The sequence below is a fragment of the Protopterus annectens genome, chromosome 5.part0 (genome assembly GCF_019279795.1).
Source record: "Protopterus annectens isolate FY-2018-M chromosome 5.part0, PAN1.0, whole genome shotgun sequence".
NCBI lineage: Eukaryota > Metazoa > Chordata > Ceratodontiformes > Protopteridae > Protopterus > Protopterus annectens.
Window position 1 is genome coordinate 507,302,715 of NC_056735.1, and position 18,811 is coordinate 507,321,525.

Genomic DNA, 18,811 nt, shown 5'->3' on the forward strand with positions numbered 1-18,811 from the left:
CAGTGAAATAAAAACAAGCAACACACACACACACCACACACACACACACACACACACACACACATGCACACACACACACACACACACACACACACAAACACACACACACACACACACACACACACACACACACACACACACACACACACACACACACACACACACACACACACACACACACACACACACACACACACACACGTTTATGTGTATATAGATTGCATGCACTAAAAAAGTCCTAACATCTAAAAACAGCTATCCCTCCCAAATCAAGCTCAGAAAGCCCAAATTTATCATTGCTATAATGAAATTATTCAAAGAAAAAAATAAAAACAGATAACAATAAGCCGATAGTTAAATGGTATTAGCAGCTTATAGTTAAATGGCATTAGCCACAAACTTGACCTTGTCCATTGAAACTAAACTAAATAGTCATCTCAGAACTTATGTTATTATGCCACTCAGAAAATACCCCATTTCTGAAAACATTCTGAAACTATGTAAAGCCTTAATTAATACACAGCTTAAAGCATCAATGAGTGAGTGTATGACAACCCGCACTGAAATCAATGGGAATCAGCAGTACGTTTATGATAGCCATCACTGAAATTACTGAGAAACAGTAATTCCAGTTAAAAATTACAGATAAAAGAGTTATGTTCATCTAATTCATGTGGTAAGTATCTTGCACTGCAAGACTGTGTACCATGATTTAGTGATCCTAGCATCAGCTCTCATCAGGAAACTTGTCCATTAGGTGTTATAGTGCAAGATATTTCATGCATTGTACTCCAGAGTCCCTCATATTCTGTGTATGTGTAAGTCAGTCATACATTTGAGAGGTACACACACACACACAAAGGCCGTCAAGATAAATTCTTCCTTTCTTTAATTATGTGCAGTACTAAATGGGAATACATGTATTAAAAATATTAGTTCTAATATTTGCAAAGAAGATGGCTATAATCTGTTACATTACTCCCAGTACACATATCTCAAAACATGATTACTTGAAATACAGTCAATCAAACTCAGTAAAACCCTAAAACAATAAAAAACAAACAAAACAAAAACAGTGTTTTTGCAAGGGTGCAAGCTCCCTGCTTCCCCACGTCCCTCCTACTTACACCAACTCTGAAACTGTGTAACAGTATAGAAAAGGAGGATTTCCCTTTCCTCACTGAATGCCAATCTCAACAAAAACATACATGGCATGGAAACAGATAAGTGTAACCAAATGGTACAAATTCATTCACTTATACTATGCAAATACATCTTCCTGCAAACACTTGAACAAACATTTTTGATTGAATGTTGCAAAGTGACATTCAAGTAAAATAACACTGAAGTATGTATTTCACTTTTTGATTGATATTGTCATAACATTTTGCAAAGCAGTATCTAAACAGTTTATTCTATAACTTCTACAATTGTACAACTAGTTGTATAACAGATGTTATCCTTTTTATTTATTTAAGTGATTCACTATTAATGCTCTGGTCTTTTGTTATAGCTCATCTTTATCTGACTGCCTTTCCTGAAACAAAGGAAGCAACCAGGCAGTTGATTTTGTTCATGAAAGTTGTACTACATTTCTTACAAATTGAAAATTATGCTCATGAAAGTCTTGTGATGATTTTGAATTTGACAACACTCCTCAATTGTCACTCTCTGTAAACGAAAAAGTGACAATGGAGTTCAGATCACACTGACTTGTCAAATGGTCAGCAGATATAAGGGAATAAAACACTAATGTATTTTGAAATATAAGAACACATTTGGGACATTAGAAATTATATCTGTACCAGTCTATTTGCAAAGCAGTTTTTTGATAAGGGTGCACGACAGATTGTTAAATGTATATTTAGCATGTTGCTTCAGACTCCGAGTGGCTTTTCAGTTTTTTAAGTTAGAAACAGCTACAAAGAAGATGGTTATAGCTAACATTGAAGTACGGTACTTTTTTTCTTACAAGACATGAGTAATGCAGTCATGAGGGGACTCCACAAAGTTATGAGTAGGTTATGTAAAAGGGATATGTTTTTGTCCTAGAACGTGTTACCAAGTGTATATGGTAAAATGTAACAGATACCTTTATTATTAATGTTTTGCTTTACATGTAGGATATGTGGATCCTCTGTAAAAAGAGGTGGTGTAAAATAATAAACTAACCAATGCTGCTTGCATGTTCTCCATTTAAAATAAAGTTGCAGTTATGTGGCAAAAATTGTTAGCTTCTTAGAAAGGTATGTGAAATGACATACTAAAATGAAATAAAATCTTCAGACAATATTGGCTATATCCTGTTAGTTAGATTTGTCCAAAAAAAAAGAAAAAAGCTGGAATTACAATGGATGTTGTTACCTAGGTTGCCAGTAATGGGGTCTTTCTGTTTGTGTCAAGTAAGCGTACTGTACTTTTTCTTTTTCCTGCAGTGGTGACCAGGTAGTGCTGTCCAGAGGTGTAGCTAGTTCAGCTGACACTCTGGGCAATTCTCAGACTGGTGACCTCTCAGTCCAAACATTAGGACCAAAAAAGGCCCCATAAAAATTTCCTTCGCTCTTTAAAATTATAGCAAATCATGTTGCATTTGCTGACATTTAAATACATTCACTTGGACTGTACAAGTTTCAGCCATGTCTGCTTTAATGTATACCAGTAGTGCACTGTGAGTGATTGGTAACTCTTTTGAGGTACTTATCATATCTCCTAATAGATTTCATCTGTGGCAGCCATCCGCTTCACCCTACCCAAGCTGGTGCTGTGTCATTAATAGACTTGCTCAAAGCAACACAGTGTGCCCAAACAGGCTGACAATAGAAACATTTTACATATAGTTAGACAGTATACAGTTAAAGATTTAGATACTCAGACCATGGAACAGAGAGAGACATTATATTAATTAATTAATTAATTCATTCATTCATTCACAGGTTAAGCCTACTAGGCCCAAGTGCCTGTTTTAGCTGTGGTAACACACAGACCTTTCCTGGTTAAATGACTTGTATGTAATCACACAGAATGCAAATAGGTAATGAGGGAGTCAAATCCAGGTCATACGGATGAAGCTTGTTCATAACTTGTATCCCTGCCATTTGTGTTTACCTGACAGGCAGTTGACAACTTACATCAATATCTTGAAGAGGATTATGAGATAATGGATTTAGAAGCATTACAACTGAAAAATAATAACATTGTCCCATGTAGCTGATGGTAATGAAAGAAATCATGGCCGTTATTTGTACCCTTGCATACTCAAGGCTAAAACTATACAGAGATTAGTTAAGAAAAATGTCCAAATAGGATAGCATTGCTTATTACAACCTTTGCTGCCTGCACTGTCATGCCTTACAGTGGAAATGAAAATGCAAGAAAGTGAATCTTAGAAGTGACCTCATATTCTTAGATGAGCTGGTCTAGCGCTGGTCTCATTAAAATGGAACTTACTCATTTTTAGATATGGAGTGAAGCATTTTACACCAGCTTATATCACGCTTGAACTTAGTTTACTAGCTTAATATGTTATTTTTCAGCATTAGTACATACCTTCTTTGTAATGTTATTTTTTCAAAGTTTAGTTTGAAGCTGTTTTTCAAAGACAGTTAGGAAGAAGCAATAGCAGTCAGCAACATAGTAAGCTTAAAGTTTAAAAGTCAGACATCAGGTGTATTTATAATCAGTGAATTTTAAAGGAAAATCACTGTTAATATGTTTTTATGTTAGCATGACATTTTTTTTTATTTTTGATTAAATATGAACGGTAGGATATATGAAATAAAAATTAATGCAGGTAGGGTTTTATGGGGCCTTGTAGTAGGAGCAGCCTGCAATTTATAGAATATTTCTATTTAATTCCATTGTCATGATGTGCAGCAGAAAAATAAACAGTGTTTTTTGATTTCCTTGCTTTATTGTGCTTATGTAAAACAAAAATAAGCTTTATGAGTAGTGGTCATATTGGGCAGAAAAGTATGTAACATGGCATTGCGATATCTTCCAAGAAAAGTACTTGCTTTTGGAAAGTTGCTTTTATTATGGCATCCTTGTTCTGAGAGCTTAACAATTTAACACAATGGATACTAACACATTCTGATTTTGAGATGTTCTTAAAAATTTATTTGTTCACCAGGAAAGTCTGACTGGGACAGAGCCCATTTTCAGAGGAAGCCCGCAGAGAAATTCTCCAGATACATGTCTTTGGAATGTGGGAGGAAACCAGAGCACTCGGAGGATACCCACCCAAATGCAGGAAGAGCATACAGACTCCACACAGAGGCACCCCAGCCAAGAGTCAAACCAGAGCACTCGGAGGATACCCACCCAAATGCAGGAAGAGCATACAGACTCCACACAGAGGCACCCCAGCCAAGAGTCAAACCAGAGAACCTCTTGCTGTGAGCCAACAATGCTAACTGTTTCACCACTACTCTGCTCTATCAAAAATGATGAATTCTGTAACATTTAGTAGTGGCAGCTTCATTCTAAGTAACCCCTTAATGATCCACAGAATATTTATTTATAGTTAAGTGTAAACAAATAGCAGAATTCCAAACCATCATAATATTAATGATTTCAATGTTTTTTAATTTGCTGTCCTTGCCCTTACTGTTTGTCCATCACCAACCCCTTCTCAGCCAATAGGTGCAATTGTTCCCCATCACTGAGGCAGCTGTTCTAGAATTGTATTTCCTCCCTTCTAAATCCTGGTAGAAAAGACAATCCATGCCCTAACCCAAACTCCCCAGACCATGAGATTGCATCTAATTTCAACACCTTTTTTGTTGACTGAATAGCCAAACTAACTGCAAACTTTCCCATCTTCTCTCCCTCTCATAATCCTCCATCCACTGCTTTTCCCTCTAACACTCCACATTTCAGTCTTAAACTTAACCCCACCAGCATCATAAAAAACTCCTCCTTAAACTAAAGCCTTGCTCCTACGCATTTGATAATCTGACTCCCCCCTTCCTTAAGATGGCTGCCGACAGCGTTGCCCTCCCCATTTCCATTCTTATCAACAGGTCCATCCAAGAAGCCTGTGTCCCCTCACTCTGGAAGAAAGCTTTTGTCACCCCTCTCCACAAAGGTGGCAATAACACAGGCACTACTGACTTCCATCCTATAGCTATTGTCTCACCTCCTTCTAAAATCCTCGAAAAGTGCATTCATCACCAACTCTTGCTATACCTAACACACAGTCATCTTCGTACCCCAATACAGCATAGTTTCAGGCCTGGCCACAGCACTACCACTCTTCTTCTGTCCTTCCTTAACACTATTAATCATGTTTGCGACTCTGGGAAAATCATATCTACCCTTTGCTTAGATCTCTTCAAAGCCTTTGACACTGTCTCACACCCTCTATTATTTCAACTTTCCTCCCTCATTTTCTGTCCTTCCTCCATAGCCTGGCTTACAAGCTCTCTCTCCAGTAGAGGACCAGCTGTTAAATGGAAAAATTCCACCTCATCCTTTCTCAGCAATCCCTCCAGCATCCCCCAAGCCTCTATTCTCGGCCCCTTACTTTTCAATATTTTCATTAATAACTTTCACAGATACATAGATAATGCTACACTGATCCAGTATGCTGATGATTCCACAATCATCTGTTCAGCAAACTCTCCCTCCGAACTCCTTCAAAAAACCCAAACATCCTTCTCCAATACCGAAACTTGGATGCTAAACAACCGTCTCACTCTCAATGCTAACAAAATGAAAGTCATGATATTCTCTCCTTTGAGAAATTTCACCATAGACAAAAGCTCCTTTAAAATAAAAAGCCGCAATAACACTCTAATCCATATTGTATCTCACACCAAACTACTCGGAGTCACCATTGATGAACATTTAAAATTCGATATCCACATCCAAAATAATGTAAAACCCCCCCACCAAAAACTAGGTCTGCTGTATAGATAAAATCGCTATCTAACCACTTCTACCAGATGTACTCTAGCCTCCTCCTACCTGCTCCCCTCTCTTATGTGTGGTGCCCCTCTACTTACTCATCTCCAACTTAGCCTAAAAAACAAACTGGAAGCCTGCTATAACAAAGTTTGTAAATTTGCTACAGGGTCCAAATACTCCACCCATCACTGCCATTCCCTCCACTCCCTAAACTGGTTTGAGCTTCCTAATTACCTGAATTTCAAACTACTCACCACTGCTCACAAACTCGTATTCCAACCCTCCATCTGCCCCTCTCTTTCATCAGTCTTAATTCCTTACCTCCCCAATCATACTCTTAGATCTAAAACCAAAACCTCCTTAAAATCTATAAACCCCTTTGCCCTCCTGGCCAATTACTTCTCTCACAGTCCTTAACTAAACTATGGAACCCCCCACTGCTGTACTCACAACCGCACTCATTTCAAATCTCTCCTACATTCTTATCTTAGCTCAAACTGGGACTGTTCCTGCTCCTTTCCCACCTAAATTACACTGTCATCTCTGTCAAACCTCCCTTCACTAACATTATTGTTAGAACAAACACTAAACTTGTATAAACACTTTATGACTAGTACTTTTAATTATATTATCTGTATTACTTTTGACTTTATCTTTATTTTAACATTTGTGTTCTTTAAACGTGTACTGATTTTGTATTTGTATTTTAAATTGTATATTTATGCTTTTGTATACTGTATATTCCATACTTTACTTATGTTATATTCTGTTAACTGCTTTTGGAGCTTTTCTCCCTGGGCCACCACTGCAAATGGGCTCGGCTTGGCCCAGTGGACTTCCCAGGTTATCAAACTGAAAATAAATAAATAAATGCATAAATAAATAAATAATGTTGATTGACCAGGGCCAATTCTGACAGCCATTGAGGTTCCTTTGAGTTTTTTTTCCTTATTTTCTCCTTATCTTTATTAGCATGGAACTGGTGAGGCTGTGATATGGGGACTTTCCATGGCAGGGAACATCCCTTCAATTCTGAAAGAGATGTTCCTCCAAACAGCCCAAATTCTCTTCTCTTCTTAAGGCATAAGTGGTGATCTCCCCAGTCTCCATTTGGGAGGCAGCACCAGCCAGTGTGATCCCAAATGAATGTAATTCCCTCCCACCCCTAGGAGGCATGATTACTTCACACCCCTTCATTCCTTATCCTTCCTGCCTGGCTCCTTGTGTGTTTGTGTCAGTAATCAAACCCCATTTCTCTGGGTCACATTCAGGGCTCTGTCTCTTTGCACCATTGAGACAGGCAATGACTCTGATGTTCTGCTGCCGTGCTCACATTTCAAAGTACTGTAATATGTCATTAGCATTTGTGATACAAGTATTTTGCTGTTTTTATTTTTATTCTTCATTAAAAAAAAGAAAAGCAAGCCCACTGGAGTGTACATTTTTAAATTAAGGTTGAAATGTAATGTATGCTGTTTAACCAAAGTGCCAAAATAATTGATGAAAGCTTCTACTTTCAGTATACTTTTGTCATTTTAAGATGCAAAAGTCACATTTGTGAAGTTAACTTTTACTGTAAAGATTCTGATTTATTTTCAACTATATCTGCACTGATTTCAACATAATCATTAAGAAAAAGAATGGAAAAAGTAGGAAAAGAATTTATCTCCTGCATAAGTAACTTGCAATACAGTTGTTCTTCACCATTTCTAATTTGATTTTTATCAGAATAGCAGTAGTTACTAACATTTTACTCTGTGGAAATCTGATAGCATGCTAGTTGCAGATCTTAGCAAGCTGAAGTAACCTTATGGGCTGAATTTTTGAGTGATGCAGTACAGCATTTTATAATTTAAATGTGTGTCAGAGCTACTCATACATTTATGATGCTTAGAAGATAAAGAAGACTATCTCAGGAACTATTTCAAAATAATTTCTATTACAGATTTATGGATGCTGATGAGGATGTTTCCATTTCACATAGCACTGGGCATGACCAGCTAACCTCATAAAGATTTTCTTACACACAGAATAGAACATTGCTATTTGTTTTTCCTCTTTACATACTGAGCCATATGATTATCAGCTACTCAGTTTTAGTTCAACTGCTGCTACTTTAATAGTCCCTGGTAGTATTTCTCCAGCCAGGACTGCTAGGGCCATCAGTAGGTCGAGAAGGAGATACCATCAGTGTCTCCTGCACTGGTTTTGTACCCGAGAATAGTTGTTATGTCCTAACTTAGCGAGGCCGCTAGTTGTCATGCATATAACTTCTTAGAAAGTCATTTAATTCATCAGCTGTAGTGCAATTGCAGCACTACCCCATCATTTGAGGTATGCTCAATCACATAAAGGAAACCTCTCTCCCAGAATGGACAGTCAAACAGCTGGACTTTCTTCCTGTGCCTACGATCTAATTGTTAATTTTGGTATGTCTGGGTCATAGTCAGGGCTCCATCCCCCTACTTCAAGGTGCCAAAGTGTGTTTCTTAAATGTATATAATGACGGATCATCTGTCTTTTTAAACTTCAGTAAGACCGATTTTCTGACACTGTGACACATGTATTTTAGGGATGCATTGCATGCGTCATTTGTTCATACAGTGTTCTGCCTGTTATGGTATACATTTTGCCTGTTTCTGAACAACATTTTTTGTTTTTGTCTTTATATGAGTTTAAAGTTAACTTTAATGGAGTAAGGTGAAGAATAAAAATCAAGCAAGTAAAATAAATGTTATCAGCATCAATATAAAATACTGAATGATAGTAATGACCGCATTTTATTAATAGTGCATCTATAATGGAAGTCAGAGCATTGCATTAGGATTTCATAGGTTCATAGCTATATACCAAGCCAATGACCACCACAGCCTTAATAAGCCTAGCTGTGCAACCTAACCCAATTGTGTTCCTATTCATCATGGATGTTTATTAGGAGGGGGAGTGTTAGGAAGTTTCTAGAGTTTATGTGGGGAGTATGTTAGTTTGGGCATTTCTGTCTCCCCAAGGGTATGTCATTCATTTTTATCCCAGAGTGTGCTGATTTTATTTAAGACATATGAAATGTTTATTTTTACTTTTTTTATGCATGCTTCTGTGCAATTGTGCATGTATCATAAGTTCATACTAAAATTATGAACCTATGAATTATGATGCATACACAATTGTGTGTCTTAATTCTGAAAACTTGGTATGCACTTTTTGCTGTTCAAGTAATCCTGTTATATAACTAAATTGTGCATTAAATTCTTTAGGTCGATCGCCAGTCCCAATTTATCCAAGGTTATCGAGTGTTGTACAGGCAATCAACAAGTTTACTTTCAAATTCTGCATGGCAGAGCATGGATGTCAAGATACCTACTGAAAGAAGTGCTGTTTTAACAAACTTGAAGAAAGGTGTTAACTATGAGATCAAAGTCCGCCCGTATTTCAATGAGTTTCAGGGAATGGACAGTGAATCAAAGTCTGCACGTACTACTGAAGAAGGTGAGAAGCCTTTGCTTTTCAGTTTTGGAAAAGATGTAAGTCACCCGAACCCACAATATAGCTTTTAAAGTGGGAATGCTGTTCTTAGGGATGGGGAAGGCTTATGGTCACCTTAAATTACAGGGCTGAATTAAGAAGCAGGAGTGAAGGCAGAGGCATTATTCAAGTATGACCATTGACATAGCCTAGTGCAAGGCATGAGAACCATAATGTCAGTGATAGCCATGGACAATTGTTTCATGTTGTGGGATTCCCTGCAGTATCTCCTTATCTGCCTCTGTAGATGAGTGACATATTTCAGGAGATCCTGAAGAGGAATATTTGTATGTTGAAAGCACTTTACATTTTTATTTTTGTGGTTTCATATTACAGTTTTTTAACTACATTAAATGCTTTATTTTATAATGATAGTTGCTGTTATCTATTATATTTTATGCAGCTTGATAATCAATACATTTCTCTAAGTAAGTAGCACACTGTTTAAAAAGTACTTAAATAGACACTTTTCTCCTTATACTGTATATTCTGTTGCCTGCAGTATTATTATCTGCATGTTTTTCCCATTAAGTAGAACAGTTTGACTTCTGTTTCATTGCTGTCTTACTGCTTTGTGGATCTGTGCCATAAATAAAACTGGTCTTTGGACTAAAATACTTACTCACCTATTAAACAAACAAATATACAAAAGCAAGCAAGGAAACAAACAAAATGGGTACAATTATAAGAAGATGAAAGTTACATGGTCATCCAGTATAGATAGAGTATGATATTTACTAGACTTCACACCAGAAACTTCTACCTTTTACAAAATGCCTAACTTGAGTCCTGAATGTGTAAGTAGCATAAATAAAGTTCAGCATCTCTTAATCACAACTAGTGAAACTTTTCCCAAATTAATGCTGCATGCAGACAATAGTGTATGGCTATGTTCTCACTGCTGTAAATATTTCAGAGTACTGGTAACATTATAAAGTAATATTAACCCTGCTTGCAGTGACATAGGAATTACCATTCTGCAATTATGTTCTTTAGCTAGTCAAGCTAATACTCATTTTTTTGTCTTTTTCATACTCACAAATATAGAAATTTTGATAGATTATTCCCTTCACTGATACCCTCACTGTCATTAGAAGTAGGTAGGACCGGACTGTTGCTGCTTATAATGTGAAAGAGTGGGTTGGGAGGACAAAAGTGACCCAATGGCCGCTGACAATGACACAGTCCTCATTCTATGCACTAGCCAGGATGTTACCATGTATTTATGCCATTTTTAGCAGTTAATACAGTATAGCACCAGACGCACTCTTGTGAATGGTTTCCTGGCAAATCAAGGCGTGTGATATTTCACCAGCACTGCTTCCATCATTGTACAATTCTGCACATATAAAGTGAATGGCAGCACCTCAGACATTATCATCCTTAAAACAGCAATTGTTTTTGTGGTCTCCTTCTGCATATTTTGAAAATGTTGCAGGGCAGATATTTGCCAGCTACTTCCAGAGGTAGGAGATTTGTTGCAACACTTCAGTTCATTATTTTGCAACAGCGGCACATAAAAATATGGATAACAGTGTTGATCTGTATGATACAGGAGTCTGTTTTCCTTGTCAGAAGAAGGGTTTCATGAAAATTTAAAAAAAAATATGAAAATAATTGTTAGCACTTTACTTTGGCATACCAGATTATTATAAAATTTTTCAATAGTTGTAGCATTTTCAAGCTCTGTAATATTTCTCTCAACACAAGCATGTTGATCAACTGGACAGAAGTGAACTTATTTATATATGCAGCATATAAATGATTATATTTCCAACTTTTAATTTTGTCACCTGGGGACATAGAGCAGAAAGTCATGTATCACATCATTGCAGAAGCTCCAGTTTGGCAGTCCTGTACTCTCTCTTTAATTCTGTGTGGGATGCAAAGATAACAAGTGCTACCTAATTTGTCTTTGACTAAGAAATCCTGTGCTTTGGATTTAATCCTTCTTTTTGTTTGCCTCATGGGCAACTCTAAGTCAATTAGCTTCTGGTAGAAAGCAATCCACAAAAGCATGCCACTCAACATCAGAAAACAGTGACTAAGCATGGATTTCCTCTAAGGTAAAGTTGAATGTAGAGCACTTCTTTCTACTTTTGTAATATAAGTGCATAAGTGTAAGCTTTAATGACTGTCATTCTCACAAGTATTCTCTGCTGTGCATCTGTCCTCTGGTGGATGCATGTAGATACCTGTGAATATGATGTTCCTTGCCAGTATCCAAAGAGCTTTCCCTGACGTACCTCAGGAAACAGTGTGACTATAGATGTAGTATGAAAAGTGGACAGCCTTCTGGTAACGAGTGATAAAGCACTGCCTTTGACCCAGTCTGCTAATATTTGACTAGTGGCCTGGATTCTGGATGAGTTAGAGGTGGATTGGACATAGTGATGAGACTGAGCTTTTTCCCTCTCTAGGGGAGGGTTGGACTGTGTCTCTCATGCTACCTAGAATCCCCAGTGTTGAAGAAAGATGGACTGAGGCATCTGAATTGGGGTAGGAGTGGAGGGGAGGGACTATGTGGGCAGCATTAATTGCTGAAGTGAGTGGCACACCCTCACACTGCCCTATTGAATGCCATCTTTTTTTACCTTCTGGGTATGTGCTAGAGAACAGTAAAGCAAGCATCAGAAAATAGCGTGATGGTTGCCTGGATGACGGTTGCACCACAGTTGTCTCTTGCACATTAGAGAATATGTGTGAAAATTCAGGGTAATTGCCTAGATGGTTGGCAGGTGCACAAAGCCCAAACACGACTTAATTAATTAATTCCTTCATTCCTTCCTTCCTTCATTCATTAAACAAATAAGTAAATAAACAGGTATAAAAGGAGGAAAGGTGAACTGTAGCCACTGGTATACATCTAAGGAATGCTTGCTGGCAACTAAAAGGGAGGTAGCTGCCACTGTGTAAGAGCAATGAAGGAGAGAACCATCAGGAAACTGTATGAGAAGAGCCACACCTATGTGGGTGGTTTGTGGAAAAAAAAGTTCACTCTCGGTTTATCTGTTTTAAAATTTTGTTCTGAAGATAGTTATTTTGGTCTCTCTTTCAAACTATTTTACACTGATGGTAAATTATTCTGTAAGCATTCTCAGTTTTCAAAGGCAATGGATCTGTTTAACTATTTGAATTTAACATTTTAAAAGAAACTGGTTTCTGTCTAATTTAAAGTATATTTCTTGAAGTTGGTAAGATGAATCTGTTTCACAACCACTGAATATTTAAAGTAAGACACAGAACCATAAAATCAAAATTTATGGAGGCACTCATCTATTTGCTAATTGCTATATATGTATTCTTTTTCAACTGTTAAAGGGGGAAAAATCATTGCAGACATTGTTAACTATTGATTATGTCTGCACCTATAATGGTTTTAAACAAAGCTGGAAAAATGTTCTTTAGAGAGGTATGTATCTACTCCCACAAATGGTTTTCTTTGCTGAAATGCTTTCACCTAGCATGCACTTATAAGCCACCATTCTGTCTGCACAGATGTCACCAGTAAGCTTAAAACCATTTCTTATATTGATTTCTGCAAAAATGATTGCTCTCTAGAGAGATCTTTGCCCTGGCTATATAAACATCACTGTACTTACATCTCAGGAGACAAACAGCATGAAGTGAAACAAAAATAGTACAATACATGTTTTGGAAACATTATAAATGTGTGCTTGTGACTATATTATATATCATTCACATTTTTGCTGCTGGTAAATGGGCAGAAACCCATTGACTTAGTAAACAGATGTTCTATAATCATTGGTAAGCGTTTGCAGATTAAATCAACTTGCATTCTGCCTTTACTGAGTATGTGGTGGTATATGACTCTGATTTGTAATGGCTGGCAGGGTTTTAAGAATTCAAATAATGTCACAAGGAATGACAAAATGTCAAAACACTGGCATACTGCAATCATCCATAAATTATCTTGAAGGCTCAACTTTGGATGAATCATATTACAATTCTGTAAAGTAACTTTTTCTTTTCATTTTATTTGATGGGATAATATAAAGAGCCATTTTTACACCATATTATTTATACAAATCATAGATGGTGCCATTCTATTGGCAGGAACGTGTATCAATAAGTCTTGCATTTGATGGACTGTGACACAGCTGAAAATATTTCACCAGCCTTAGCTTGATCCATTGAATGGAACCTGTCTATATATATATATATATATATATATATATATATATATATATATATAGAGAGAGAGAGAGAGAGAGATTGTACCTATATTAATGTAATTTATATCTCTCTCTGTATGTCTATACATATATATATATATATATATATATATATATATATATATATATATATATATATAGATAGATAGATAGATATGTGTGTGTGTGTGTGTGTGTGTACATATACACACATAAATATATCTATCAATCTATATATATATATATATATATATATATATATATATATATATATACATACATATGCTAGGTTACTACATTACTGTAGTGGGGGATATGCTCTTTCCTCTTAGCTTTAGAATATATAATTAGCAGGGAGTATGGAGAGTACAAGGGCCCCTTGCAAAAAACATTGTTTTATTTTTGTATGTTACAGGGTTATTTCTCAGAGCATACACAATGAAGTGCCAACATTTTATTATTCTTTTTATTTTCATTGTGTCAACATCTGTAACATCCAGATATGGATGTATAGGCTATTTCAAGTATACTTATAGATACATAATTAGTTTTGTCCTTCAGTATTTAGCTAAACATGTTTTTGCTGTCATTTCTGGTTTATAATCATGAATCACTGTTTAAACATGAGAATAAGGTTTATCCATGCAACTTTTATGGCTCAAAGTTTCACAGGAATGAATATTAACTTAAGAATTAAGTATGTTAGCATTGTATTCTACATTATTTACTTTAAATGTTGTTGGCATCATTGTTTGTGCACTGCCTATAATCTTGTCCTAGAGTGATATGCTATAGCTTATCAAGCTTTTTTTTTTTTTGCAAGTTCTTCTCAATTTCTTGTAACAGTTCTCCTTTGCAGATATTTGAAATGGCAAGCCTAATAGTACTTTGTAGTTACACCTGTAATTAGTAATCTTATTAAAGGAAGACTGGAATTTCCACACTAAATTATAAGTAGCTCAGTTTCTGCTATTGTTATTTCCAGTACAAAAAAATATATAAATTCAATAGGTGTTTCTGTTTGTGAAACTGACTTGGTTCTACTATGAATTGCTGAACTGCATAATCCCAAGCGTCACACATGCTATCAATTAATGCCCCAAATGCAGATGGGTGAAAGAAATCCCTTTAAGCATTTTTACAGGGAGGTAAGCATCCCTGCAACCCCCAAATTTATTTTTACCAAGTCCATGATTGCACCAACTAAAAGACGGGATGAATATCTCAACACAATGGAATCATTTCCAATGTACACTTAGAAATTGCATCAGCAATGATTTACAATGGAAAATAGAGGACAGTGTTATGTTCCTTGTTATCTTTTTAACATCCATCTGATACTTGAGAAATTTTGCCTCAGCTTCAGTAAAGAAACCATCTAACTGGAGCATTGGCTTCTGCAGCAACCAATAGGTTTTTCTTTAAAAAAATATTTTCTTTGCTTCTTAGCATACTAAGCCATTAAAAGATTAATAGTATTGTCAAGAAAGAATACAAGTAAACTGTTATAGAAGCCTAAAAAAAATCCTTTATGCCATAATGTGATAAATAAAGGTCATCACCATGGAGATTGTCTTAATAGATAAGGAAGTGTAGAACCAATTCAAGTCTAAAGCATTGTAACACAATTTGTAGTCAAAAGAGGTAATAGCAAATTATCAGCAATAATTTTTAAGGAGACAGATATGTTTCCTACCTATACAAGGAAATGTATGATGGTATACCTTATGAAGCAAATCATAAATTCACATTTTCTAATAACACAAGTGTGTTGAGATATAAGAATTTTTAAGTACGTAGTGTTTGTTGCAAGAATTAACCCTAGCCACTAGAGTTTCATGTGGTTACGAGTGTAACGCTCTCACATTCTACAGTCTTTGCATTTTAAAGGGTACCATCCATGTTTGAGTTTTCTTGGTGTGAACTCTAACTCATTTAGTCTAGTGGAGTCAGTAGCAGATAAATTAGAACACTTTCGTTTAATCAAAATGTGTAATGAACATGTAGCTAAAGCATTGACTGTGTTGTCTGCTTATTGGTTAATTAGCTGGGTTTTAACAGCAGACTCAAGGGAAAAAGTGACCTAAGGTGGAGCATTAATGTTTAGTTCATTATAACAAAATTTCTAGACATGACTGTCATTCAAGTAGTAAGCTGCTGAGTATTTAAATGCTGATTTTTTTTTCTTCTTCTGAAAAGCTGGCATTTAAATGTTGTTTAAGGTCATTTTCTACAAACTGGTGTACTAGCCAGCTTTTTCTACCACACTGAAACAGAATTGTACCTTAAAGCTTTTGAGATGTTATGTATCTATCTCATTTCCAGGATTAGCATGTTTTAGCTGTTATTTGATGACGTGAATGATAAGCCACACAGCCAAGCAGCAGTCATTTAGGCATTAATGTATTTCATTTCAGTATATTTTTCTCCAAAGAAATTACATACAGTTTAAGTAGAAATATGCATTGTATAGTGTCTGATCTTATGCTATTTACAAAAGTAGTATTTTGATATATCCACTTGATTTTCCAGATAAGTGAAACACACTTTATTTTGACCTGAACATCCTCTGCTGTATAACCTCAAAGAATATTGGCCAGTACTCCAGCGCATGGATTGCCTAATTAATATGTCACTATGCAAATGCTTTAAAATGTTAGAAGAAGCATCATGTACAAGAAATGTAAAAGACTAACTGAAACTTGGGTTATAGAGTGCAGTGACCCTCAAAAGTGTATGAGTATTTAGTACAAAGTCTGTTGAAGAGAAGCCAAAGTGCAATTCTGTAGTACACATCTTACAAAATGGATACAAAATAACAAGCAACATGCACATGTACATGCCTATCAAAGTACAGACATTGAACGCCTGGACAAAGGCTTTTGAAAAGTATGTACATATGGCCCAAAATAAAATCCTGACACTAATTAGCATAATGACCGCATACTTAATATCATTACTCACCTCACTTACATTCGGATTGAGGGATACCTTTACTTATAAATACATCTTTTAAAAAAAATGATTTGCTTTAATAGTAGGCAGCATAAAAAAAGTATATAGATTACATATGGAAACGACACTAACATAGCTAATCTGTCTTGCAGAGGAGGTAGTTTGTTGTTTGTTATTCATAGGTTCGTAGGTTGGTACTAGGCTATCGGCCCTAGGGCCTATACAAGCCTAGCCATAACAATTCCCTGGCTATTTCGTCCCACCATATTTACTTCCGTGGACCCCTGTCTAGCAGGGCGACTGACGTGATCCCCGGGGTGAATATCCTATCTCCCATCCAGTCATCAAGGTTCCTTTTGAAGAGGGCCATGTTTACATTCATGTTTTCATAACTGAAAAAAACTACATGTTATGAAGGGCATCATTTTGAACTGATCACTTCTTAATATATTAAGAATTAAAGTAAATCTACAAATATATACATGGTATCAGTTTAAATAAATTGATCTGATGGTCTGGTTACTTGTTCCCAAACTGTCAGGGTTAGTGACAGCTCTCAGAATTTGCACTGTTATGCAAGATTGGTCACGTTGTTTTTTCTTTTTCATGAACCTGTAGATCACTTAGATGAATGACGACAGAAAGAGTGTGTTTCACAGATAGACTTTAGCTAAGCAGACAGCTATACAGGCTGTTTGATCAAAACAGACACATCAGACTTAAGACTCCATGTAATACCTCAGTATTAATCATACATTCAGGCAGTAAGTTTTATAATTTACCTCGTGAAGTAAAGGAAGACACTCTTTACTTACAAACAAAGCCTTCTGATCAAATAATGAGAAAACCCTCTAGTGTTCCTTTTATTTCTTGGCAATTGCATAGGGGTGCATGCCAGAGCAGGACCTTCTTAAACTTCTATTGTATTCTCCATTTTTTAATCCACAAGACATCATGTGTAAAGACAGCCATCAGATGGGCAGACAGTCAGACACACACACACACACACACACACACACACACACACACACACACACACACACACACACACACACACACACACACACACTGTAGTTGTGACATTTTCCAAAGAAGACAGCTTACACTGAAGATAACTTATCTTCAATGCTGTGTTCTGCCTTTCATTCAGTGTGTTATCATACACAGAAATGTAAGCTTTATCTCTTCACATATACTGCTTCCTGTCTTCTTCAGTTCTGTCTCTGTGACATTAGGTTCTTCCACAGAAAAGTACATACAACCTTAGTTTTGTCTATCATCTGTTTCTCAGTCCAGCAGCATACAGCCTCCCACCACAGATGAGTGATGTCTGGATCCATATGCTTTTGATCTGCAGCAGAAATGCTCCAATGTACGGTCTTCATAGGCAACCAATAAAATAATACAAATGCAGAGAGATGTAAGCATGTTCCCATAGGAGGAATCTGCACAGAAGCCAGTCAGCTTCGTGGCTGACATAATTATTTGGCTCAGTATTCAGGGCTGGAAGGCTATGTGACTTGCCAAGCACCTGAAGAAGCACTACTGAGTGCCATTGTGGATATCTCTTTACCAGTCCAGCTCTGTCCTCACCAGCTGCCACATCTCTCACCAGATAACACTGGATAACCCCTCCATGGCACTCACCACTGAGGAGCTTAAAGCACCCTCCGGAGGTACAGCACTTGAATTCACTAGCAAGCCATCCAGTTTTGACCTTTGCAGAATTACCTTTGTCATCCTATAGAAGGTCTTGCCTGAAACTGCTGGGGACCAGTGGTTGGTGCTGTGGCTGGTGAAGGACATCTCGGCTGCTGGCTCACCAGTGCCTTTTACATGGCTAAGGTGCAGGGCAGTTAGCACACTTATGAATGGCAGTGTCTCTGCCACAAGTGTGTAAGACAGTTAGCACATTGTATAGATAGAACCTGTCTGTATATGTAATAAACAATGAAGCAGGGAAGACATAGTTAAAGTGAACAAATAAAATGCTCACAACTGTAGAAAATTGGGCTAAGTAGACTTGTCACACACATACTATGCCAAATGCAGGAATTTGTGGCACATGCTAAATCAGTAGCAAAAATAACATCCATAAGACTAACAATCATATTAAGCAAGGAACAGGTAAGTAATGTCTGTATAGTGCAAAGGAAAACAAATAAGCCTGTCTGCAGTGGTACAATTTCTGAAGAGCTGTTGTACACCTGCAGTTTCAGCAACAGTACAGTGAAGGATATTAACATACTTAA

At 36.7% G+C, this 18,811-nt stretch overlaps 1 protein-coding gene across 18 annotated transcripts in view; it reads left to right on the forward strand.

The window, feature by feature from the left end:
* ROBO2 (roundabout guidance receptor 2) overlaps positions 1 to 18,811 on the forward strand; it is a 1,870,921-nt gene that overhangs the window by 1,515,622 nt on the left and 336,488 nt on the right. For all 18 annotated transcript variants that reach the window (XM_044072440.1, XM_044072432.1, XM_044072427.1 and 15 more), the window contains one exon: positions 9,162 to 9,393. In XM_044072440.1, coding sequence (XP_043928375.1) covers positions 9,162 to 9,393 — 232 coding nt within the window. The remainder of the gene's footprint in view (positions 1 to 9,161; positions 9,394 to 18,811) is intronic.